Here is a 10,775-nt window from a genome sequence, read left to right as displayed (position 1 = left end):
GTCATTTGCACACAAGAAGACTCATACGACGGTGATGCCTCCGTATAGTGGCTCTCTCTTAGATTCCCTATGCCTGTGGAAGTCTACACCTGAGCCTGAATTTGCTTCCACGTTGCTTTGCTTGGATCCGCTTTAATGATCTTAAATTAAGTGAACGGTGTGGAGATGCTGTGGAGGGCTATACTGGTGCGCAAAGGGAGTCTCCATCCTTCTCCCCACAGAGTGGGAACTGGATATGTAGCCAGAGCTTCAGGGGTGTTTCCAGCATCTGCATCTTGGAAGTTATGGTATTCACACGATTCTCTGCATTAACCCTCAGTAAAGCCTCATAGATGGTATTTCTCTGCGCGACTTCATGGATTTGGTTCACTGAGGACCATCAGAAGAACAGATATGGCAGTGCCAAATATGGTGTTCTCTGACGTGGAAAGTTTTCTGGACTCGCATCCCGAGTTATTCGAGGACTACCTGAGCAGAAAGGGGAATTATAGCATGGTGGAGAAATGGCTCAAGAATCATCAGGCGAGCAAAAGTCCGGCGGCTGCTGCTCCCGCCGAGCCGAGGGAAGAGAAGAGCAACGCTTGCAAGGACAGCTGGGCGAGCAAATGTGACGGTCTGCAACGGAGAGCCTCGCAGAAGGAGCTGCGCAAAACTTTCGCCAGATCAAAGGCCATCAATGTCAACAGGACATACGACGAGCATGTTAACTCAAGGGCCCAGGAGCCGCTGACGAGCATGAGGAGGAGAGCTCTGCTGAGGAAAGCGAGCTCTCTGCCCCCGACCACTGCGCACATACTGAGCGCACTGCTGGAGTCCAGAGTCAACATCCCCCAGTACCCGTCCACAGCCGTGGATTTTAAATATTACCTCAAAGAACACAACGAAAGAGAGTTTTTCCTGGAGCTTGTAAAAGACATATCTAACGACTTGGATCTAACGAGTCTCAGCTACAAAATCCTGGTGTTTGTTTGCATTATGGTGGATGCAGACCGGTGCTCCTTGTTTTTAGTGGAGGGAACCGGAAACAAGAAAACACTAGTGTCCAAATTCTTTGACGTGCATGCAGGAACCACAGTTTTACCCTCAATGAATTCAGATGAAGTTCAAGTTCCGTGGGGGAAAGGGATCATCGGGTACGTGGCTGAACATGGAGAGACAGTGAACATTCCGGACGCCTACCAGGTGCTTGCTCCTCTTTGTGCGTGTATTTGCATGGGAGGGAGAGAGGGAGAGAGAGGGAGAGAGAGAGAGAGAGAGAGAGAGAGAGAGAGAGAGAGAGAGAGAGAGAGAGAGAGAGAGAGATCATTTTCTTTCAGTCTGTCGTTTTATCTGTCCCAGTTAATTGATCATCAATCAAACTGTGTGGCAGAGCTGAGCGTATGTAATCAACACCAACAACAGTCAGCTGGACACAGCTTGTGCCAAGATACAGGTTCACACAAAACATCACTGACTAATACAAAAAGGACCATAATGGAGAAGTGTTATTCTCTCTTTGTAGTTTACAATGAGTTTAAAAAAGTAAGGTAATACTAGTGTACATTAAAGAAGCAAAGACACCAAATGATGTCAACAGCTGCTTTTCAGAACAAAAGAGAAATCTGAGCAGATCTCTTATTGCCTGACCAAACATTTACTGAAGAGTTACATTGCTTTGCTGTCCAATCACAGCAGCAGCACTTCAAGTCCAACACTTGTCCAGCAACATTTTTATGGAGCAAAACCTCAAACCATGCTGATGTTTGTCATACTGCCTTTATCTTAGACTTGTTTTGTTAGTAAGATGTGGACTAATGCACTGTCATCTGAAAAGAAAAGGGAAAAGTGCATTTTTGCAGTGAGTGCTTACATTGTGTCTTTTGTTTAATACTGTCCCTATATTGCAGGATCGTCGGTTCAGTGATGAAATTGACAAGCTAACAGGGTACAAGACAAAGTCTCTCTTGTGCATGCCCATTCGCAACAGTGACGGAGAGATCATTGGAGTTGCTCAGGCCATCAACAAGACTTCGAGTGGAGAACTCTTCACTGAAGACGATGAAAAGGTAATTTCATTATTATGGTTGTGAGTAAAAATGCAGGGTGAGTATCACATGCTACAGTATCCTGATGCCTGCAGAATTTATCAAGAAAATTGTGTTAGTTTTTCTTGATTTTCTTGATATTTTCTCTGTATTTTATCCTCTCCTCTCTTATCTGTGTGTTAAATTTGGAAGACTTCCATGGCAGTATGGTAGTCTGCTCACAATTTTTAGACACACTTGTGGCAGGGCACTAGGGATAGCAATGTCAGTTGTCTGGACCACCCCTTTGGTCCACACGGCAAAGAGATTTTGTACATATATTCAGGCTCCCCAGAGGATGAATCACAATGACTACTGATATCATTTCATCTATAGCTCCATCATGATGTTGATGTTTTTCAGCTTGTATGTCTCTACAAATGTCTCTAGCTCCAAATCTACCTTGTTAATTGGCACAAACAACAATGTTGGTGATCCCCTGACTTTGAATCTAGAACCACCTGATTTTCATTTTTTAAATTAGTAAAATGTTCCAACAACCCTTCGAGGAATTGCCACTACATTTGGCACAGGCATTCATTTTTCCTTACTAGATAAGATGTAATAACTTTGGTGATGACTTTTCCTCTAATCATCAGGTAAATTTGAAGTTGTCCACTTTTTTGGATTATGAGCAAATATCTGCAAAAATAATGACATTCCCATCCGCATGAATAGCAAATGTTAGTGGTAAATGTTACCTGCTAACCATCAGTACGTTAGCAATGCCATTGTGAGCATGTTGTCATGCTGACATTAGCACTTAGCCACAGTGGTGCCCAAACACAGCTTTACTGAGCTGCTGGCGTGGCCTTAGACTCTTACAGTAGGCTTGTTATTATTGCAGCAGAAGGAAATGAAGTGCAGGGGAAAGTGTAGGCCTGAAGTAAATGCTCATTGTCTTCATGATTCATGTGTGGCATTTCAAAGATGGCACTCTTTTTTTCTTTTTTTTAGGGCCAATGCTGTTTTTGCCTTGTTAGTGGTACACAACTGAAGCGGGGCTGTAGTGATGTGAACAGTCATTTCTCATTGCTGTCAGTGTTGTTATATTCTTACATTTGCAATAGCAGATATATTAAAGATGGACTTCTCTGAAGTAAAAAGGGGATTTTTCTCATATTGTGTCCATTTTGTATGTTATGATTTGCATTGGGGCCTGCAAACATGCACATTCATTCACTGCTGGTAATTATGACTGATTGATGACAGCTTCTTACAAGTGTTACCATATCTGTTTGCTAAACTGCATTGTTGTTTTTTCACAGTAATCGAAAAAAAATATTTCAAATCAATATGAATTATGTTATGTGTGTAGTTTCACAATAAGAGAGCAATACAGTATTTTCAAATCATTTTTCATGTAGGTACAATGAAAATTAGAACTGGCAGGACAGCACTGTATTGTGGTGGTAGAAGAGTGAATAAAAAAAAAGAAATGTTAATTATTAATTTTATATTTAAATCAGACTTAATGTGTTGTGTCAGAAACAATATTTTTCTGTGACAACACTGAAAAAGCAATACCTTCATTAGAATGGATAAGCACTCTTATGTGGGATGCTGTCCACATCACATATTGTCCTCCGAGTTTAAATGTAGCTCATGCTATACTGTCACATCTATTTTTTTCCTCTTGCATTATTTCACAAGCAACACTAACTTCATACATGGTGTCTGATAAACAGCAGGTAATGTTTGCTCACTCTCTCTGTTTGTTCCTTTTTTCCAGTCTGAATGTAACTAATATTTATTATTTAAAGAATTCATCCAACTGACTTGTCAGACGTGAAGCACACTTGCCCTTAGACAATGTCTCAGTGCACAGTTTTTAGCTGGGTCATAGCTTGTCTCTCAGCATCATCCAATTTTCAGTACTCAGAACATCGCCCTTTGCAAGACAGTATCTTCCAAAGGGCCAGGACTTTGTAATGTCACCAAGAATAACAACTTTATATATGCTGTTCAGAATCTCTAATTGGTTAGCGCTTTACTTATGTGGTGAGTGTCCATCTTTAATTGAGTGTTGCCATTTAGATTTCATCATTTATGTGAAAAGAATTAACCCAGGCACAGCAGGACTTGTGGTGGAGTGTGGGGTACCCCAACCATTCCAGTGGAGCTGCTCGGCGGGCAACAGATCAGACTGGTGCTAGGCAGCTTCCAGGTGTGAATGTGTGTACCTGCATGGGACAAAAATGGACAAAAGTTGCTGCACATTTGTGAACAGATGCTCTTGGATGACTACAATTTACTGTTGTACTGTTTTACTTGACCTCTAAACAGAAAGACACAGATGTTAGTGGATGAAGTTGATTATACAAATATATTGTAGTATGTTAAAACAGTAGGTGGGGTGTTATGTTGCACTGATCCAGATAGTTCTCTGTTTCTGAATGATTGTTTATTTGCCTTATTACCATCATCAGAGGGGCATGGGGAGCATGTGTTTGTCCATCGGCACACTTGAATAGATGTAGCAGAAAGGCAGTGACAAGCACACTCACTGACTTATTCTCTTATTACAGCTACTAGCCCCTGAAGGGTAGAAAAGATAAAACATGAAAGCACAAAACTAGTTGTGCGTTTACTGTAGAGTTAGGTTTCAGTGTAGCAAATGGGTGTAGTTTTTTTATTTACAGTATGTTTTTCTCCAGTGAAGCTCTACTCTATCTATCTCTACTGTCAAAATTATATCTCTAGAGTCGATCCATTCTATATAACAGATGGAGATTAGGAATTCTTTTTCCTTTCCCTTGTTTTGAGTACACGTTTCACATTGCATTAACATCACACAAATGCTTGGGATGGCTACAGCTGAATTAGTAATGAAATGCAATACTAGCATCACAGTAAGCTTGCTGCACAGCGCAGCTGCAGCTCTGCTTTTATGGAAGACCTTGTGATAAGAAAATATATGACAGTATTCAAAGCATTAAATGATACTGCAGTAGGAGATGTTATCAGAGACTTTAGTGTACCTTTATTAAAACAAATGTTGTTCGCTACGTACTGAAACCTTATAGGATATTTAAACACATTATATGGCTGGTTTTAAATCCCACGCTGCCTTAATTGTGTTCTGTTGATCCCTGCAGGACTGGAATCTTTTGGAGACCTTGGATAATGGTTTAACCCACGTATAATTGCATTCTCATTATCTGTAGAGGAATATACCCATTGCCTTAATTTAAGTGTATAAGCTGACCTCATCATCTATCTCTACATCTTGCATTGTTATCTTGATTTAGCTTTACTTTCACTTTGCATGCCCTTTAATACATTTTACATGAAATGTATTATCCACAGGTAGGCATTTTCATAATTTTCTCTTAATAAGATGTGAGTTCCCCCATGTAGGTTCCATCTGCCAAAATAGTTTAACATCTGCGTGAGTTCATTGGCAAATACCATTCTCCCCTCACCGCTGTGCCCCCTTTGGCTGCCAAACTTCCTGTCAAATTGGCTCGAAGCAATACTGTAATAGCCACTTTTACACAATTTCCCAATGTAAATCTACAGTTAAAGAAGAGAGAAGACAATTTCTTCTTGGAATCTTCATGTTTTTAATACGTTCCTGGAGGATATCAGATCAGAACTCAAATTTATGCAGCGTAATATACCAAACTGGTTCATTGCAGAGTTCTTTATATGACCACAAAAAGGCACAAAAATCCACTTAAATAGAGAGATTTGAAAAAATAGAACGTTTGCAATATGAGCCCAGTATGCGGTAGATGTTCATGAGAATGTGTTGTATATGCATGTTGGTGAAGTGCACCTATCAAGTGTTGCTGTGTGAAAAGCTTTGAGGCAACAACAAAGTGGATGAGATATTGTACAGAGGGGGTCCCAAACAATAAAGGCCTACCTGTCTGGCCTCTCAAAGTGGAACAGATAGAGCAGGTGATACGGGTGATTAAGGGGCTGAGCTCTATGCTGACCAAGTAGGTACCGAGTTTGATTCCTTGTCTGTTATCTTGTATTTATTATAGCCCTAGCAACCCAGTGGAACGCAAAGTTGTTTTTCATTTGCAAATAAGCAAAAGAGGAAAAAATGGGTGGACCCTAAGATGTGCCATGGGGGATGCCAGAGTAGAACTTCGAACCCTACTACAACAAATTATGAGATCTGAGTGGGCAGCTCCCTGGGTGGAATAGCGGCATTGTTTGTGGAGAAAGCACTAAGTTTAGTCCTTGCCTTTGTCTCTGGACGAAAGCCTGGCCGATGCATTTTTTCACTGATGTTATTGGTCCATATTAGCTTCACTGTGCAAAAAGTAATTGCAGAAATATGTTTTATTTGTGTTTTTTTAAAATATATATTTATGATATATATTTCTAAAAACATTTTGGCTGTCACCATACTTTGAATCAGACTATTTTATTTTGTTTTTGCTTTTTACTGTTGCTAATGGCTGTAAAAGCCACCATTGGCTGGCATTTATAGGAATAAGAATGAAATTAAAATTAAACATTTTTAAATACATGGTGAACTCCTCAGATGGCCGTATGAAAATATAGTAGAACGCAAGGTCAGGGGTCATGTGAGTCTCAATTATCTGGTTTGAGTGTCTGAAAGACATCCCCCATAAACCTTCTGACTAGCTGACTGCATAGGCCAGCAGCGACGCTTTTCAGCGGACACATGACGTATTGGAGTAGCTGGAAACCGAGATTGCTTACCTTTGTGTCTTTAATAAGTTATGAACCAGACATTTAGCACGTTTTTTCCGACAGCGGAGTTATCCACAACAAACAGACCAGGGGATTAAAACTGGTAAACAAATGAAGCAGTTTCACTTTCCACTCAAATCAGAAATTCGCCAGCGCTCATCTCCAGGTCTCAGCAGCTGGGAGCTGAGCTGCCAAACATTTGTCTGGCTTTTTTCTCTGATAACTTAAAAGCCATACTAAAATCCTTCATCTGGTTAAAATGTAAAGTTGAAAACGACCAAGGTGTAAAAAGTGCATGTGGCTTAAAACTAGATAAAAGTCAATTTTGAACTTCTGGCAGGCAACCACAACTCCAACCCATGCTCATGGATATGATGCCATTGACATGCGACCAAATTGTACTATTACAGATTAAAATCACTTATTTCTCTAGGTTTGAGAATCGCTAGAAACATTCGGGATAATGTAAGTATACAACTCAAATAATATATATTACACAGGTCTAGTCATTTTTAGACATTTTAATGTGAAAAAATGAAATACTATAAATTGTTAGTTGCAGTTCTTCCAAGTCAAAATAGCTCAATAGTCAAAAAGATGAGATTAAATATTACATTGTTGGTAGATCTGCTAATTGATTAGTACATTTCTATATATGATACCTTAATAAATACCTCCTATAGTCACAGTTTTGTACAATCATTGTTCTTAGCAATTGCCACAGAGAGCATCTCAAAGCAATCTGTATCTTGGTTATATCTGACACAGACACAGAATATACATTGTGCAGCTAAACTCTACTGTTAATTAGTAAATTCCTTCATTACGTAATTCAGAATTATTGAAGTAATTGATGATGCTAAGTTTCTCAGAGATTAATTTAGCATGTGTAAACAACTTTGTACCACTGCCAGAAGAGGTGGCAATACAGTTCCCTTGATGTCTTCGTGAATAAATTCAGTGACTAAATCAACTGTAACTGTTTGGTCCGGTCTTAATACAAGATAGGGGCAGTTTTACTTAGATTGCACAGTAATTTCCATAAGTAAGTAAGTAATATAAACATATATTTCTTTTTTTTAACTCTGCTCTATGTGTCCCAAATCACCAATCATACCACGGTTTATCTTTTGAGAGTAAGGAGATATTTCTTTTGTTTACAAAGTACAAGAAAACCTCAAAAGAGTCATTGTAGTTTGAAAGGTTTCATAAATCCAGTAGAAAAGTTTACAGAATTCTTAATGGCCACAAGAAAATTCATTTGAGGAGCAGTAAGTGTTTACAAAACTTGATCTGTGTTGATGTTACTGCACTGACGCAACACCTGCTGCTTAGTTATTGTGACCTCTCTTTTGCGCCTGGCTTTTTTCCATGTACCTGCGATGTGAAGAACAATTTAATTATTTATGGATAATGGCTATTGAACACCACTACTGGTGTGGTACAGTGTTTATTAACTGTGTTGTATTAATAGTCATAGAATACAGCCAGTCAATTCAGTCTATGTCAAATGCTTAAGTTTGTTTGTATGAAATTATGATTTGTAAATCATAATACTTCAGAAAGGAGGGAAATGGGATCATTCATTTTCACCTCATTTGAAGTATATTTTATTACACATTATTCATGTTGCTATTTATGTACAAATTCATGTTCTGAATACATAACAATGGCATACTTTTGAAATTTGTAGGGGTGTAGATTACTGTTGCATAGATATTTGATGTCACCTTCAAAAGAAGCAATCATTGCTAAGTGTATTTGTAAAACTGCTATGCACTTTGCTGACACAAGCTGGGGAGACCCATATAAGATTGGAGAAAATGGAGAGCTTCTATTTTTTTTTTCCTGAGAGCGATTTTTGGCAAAACAGCAATGGCTTCAGCTTACCACTCGTGCAAAGTGTGCACAGTTTTTTTTTTAAATCAACTAGTAGTTGTTATTTATGGGGTAAGTGGAGAAGGAAAGTGTTGGCTATGTAATTTATCTTGGTTTGCCTAATATGAAATTCCAGTTGTGTGAAAGGAAGTCACTGAGGTTAGAGGAACTGACTGTCCCTGAGGCCTTGGCCAGTTAGTTTCGTTATTAAACCACTCTTTACTGATCAGTCCACAGGCAAAAACGTCTTGTTTGTAATGCAATGTTGTATAATGGCCTGCCTGACAGAATGTAATTAGAGAAAGCAGTGCTTTTCTTGGGTTTGCCTGTTAGTTCCACAGGCAGATCCATAGCCAGATCCCCAAAGTCCAGCTCGCTAATGAATCTGCTCCTGCTGGGGCTATTGATGGCCACTGCCTTTCTGGAAGATCATTATTAGAGAATTCCAAAGGACAGCTGAAATAGCATTATGTATGAGCTTATTGCTCAGCATCATCTGTTTTCTGTGTCTGAAAACAATTGCATAAGGCACTTGATTATGTACAATGACTGAATGAAGTGCATTAAGTTAATTTACTCATTAGCATGACAGAGTAATATTTTATATCATGTTATGATTAGAAATTATTTTAGTTTAGTGATTTAATTTGCACTGAGCATAATTCTGAACAGTATCACAATATGCACATCAGTGTGACATGCCAGAGCAGAATAATTCTATTTTTGATGTTGTTGATTGATTGAATTTATTTGATGTTTAAGAATGCACTAATATATAAGTACGATACCATATCTTGTTTATCAGTAGTTACAATCATTGAGGATAAAAACACAATAAAGCCAAATGGCTTATTCCAATGCGGTCCTTCAAAGTAAAACTCACTGGAGTCTTTCTTTAGTATAAACAATGCATTCTTGCTGGAGCCAACATGCTATTTAAATTCAGATAGCCCTATACTACCATTGAAATACAGAGTGATACATTAAATTAAGCTAACCCAGAAGATCTGTTGGATTGTAAAGAGAAACTGTAACAATTAGAGCAGGGTTTCTCAGCTTCTCCCAGTCTGTGATGTCATTTTAGGTCTATAATGATCGTGAACCCAGCAATTAGATTTGTCAGGTTGCCATGTGAATGCATTACTCAATTGTAAGAGTGGAGTAAGCTCCAAATGTATCATACTTAAATATTAATATATTTTAAACACACATTGTGTATTTTCTTCTCAAGCATATCAAACAAATAAAAATAGCCAATATTAGTCAATTATTTTCCTGTAATTGCAACTGTACATGACATCACTCCTCATGGGGCTAAGTCAAGGCTGTGAATATTTTTTGAGCAGGTCAGTGGTACAAGCGTCACATTTTCAACACAGTGCTATAGGACTGTGTTCCTTACATGTTTATTTGTGGCTGATGAGTAACTGATATATTATCTTCTCTGAAAGGTGAGAGAGATATCCCTGTATCAGCAGCCACAGCTGAGTAACTTCCCATTCATGTATTGTTGTAGTGTCCCTACCCTCAGGTCGCACTGGAGGCTGGTAAATATTAGTGGGTTTGTTGTACTGATTGTATTGTTTACACAGCAGCCAGATGCTAAAGATAGATAACTAAACAAAGAGACAGAGTAAGGAAGCACACAACCTAAATTCTACTTGATTCCATGGTATGGGCGCTGAGTGTCTCTCAGATAAGGCCAAACTGTAGAGTAATTGTAGTTGTATAGAATTCAACCTGTGTGTTAATGCCCTGGCTCTCTTTAGTCAAATACAGTTCAGCCTACATTCTGTGTTGAGGTTGCTTGCATATTGCTGTTCATTATGAATCAAGAGTGGCGAGAAAAAAAAAAATGTAGTTCAATTCCAAACAAGTGAGATGTTGATTCGATTTCAGGATACATATTAACTATAGTCATTAGGCCACATCAAGTAATTACATTATTTATGTGAAGAAAATATGAGTGAATTTATATGGAATTTATATTATCAGCCCACGGCACAAGTAAGTCTGACTATTCAGTCAAATGGTAAAATGTCAGTTGAATTGATTTATTTGTCCTAGAAAGTAATGATGCCAATGAAAGGCAATTTCTTATTTGTTCCAGTTCAAAAGCTAAGTTTTTCTTGGATGAAAGTATTACTCACTCACTTT

At 38.6% G+C, this 10,775-nt stretch overlaps 1 protein-coding gene across 1 annotated transcript in view; it reads left to right on the top strand.

The window, feature by feature from the left end:
* The first annotated feature begins 378 nt into the window (after positions 1-378).
* pde11a (phosphodiesterase 11A) overlaps positions 379-10,775 on the top strand; it is a 47,612-nt gene continuing 37,215 nt past the window's right edge. Inside the window, exons 1-2 of the mRNA XM_022740718.1 lie at positions 379-1,182; positions 1,887-2,045. Of these exons, the coding sequence (XP_022596439.1) occupies positions 394-1,182; positions 1,887-2,045 (948 nt within the window). The 5' untranslated portion in view covers positions 379-393. The remainder of the gene's footprint in view (positions 1,183-1,886; positions 2,046-10,775) is intronic.

The sequence above is a fragment of the Seriola dumerili genome, unplaced genomic scaffold, assembly GCF_002260705.1.
Source record: "Seriola dumerili isolate Sdu_G_001 unplaced genomic scaffold, Sdu_1.0 BDQW01000052.1, whole genome shotgun sequence".
NCBI classification, from domain to species: domain Eukaryota; kingdom Metazoa; phylum Chordata; class Actinopteri; order Carangiformes; family Carangidae; genus Seriola; species Seriola dumerili.
The sequence above is the reverse complement of the archived record's forward strand: the minus strand, read 5'-3'. Positions and strand labels throughout refer to the sequence as shown.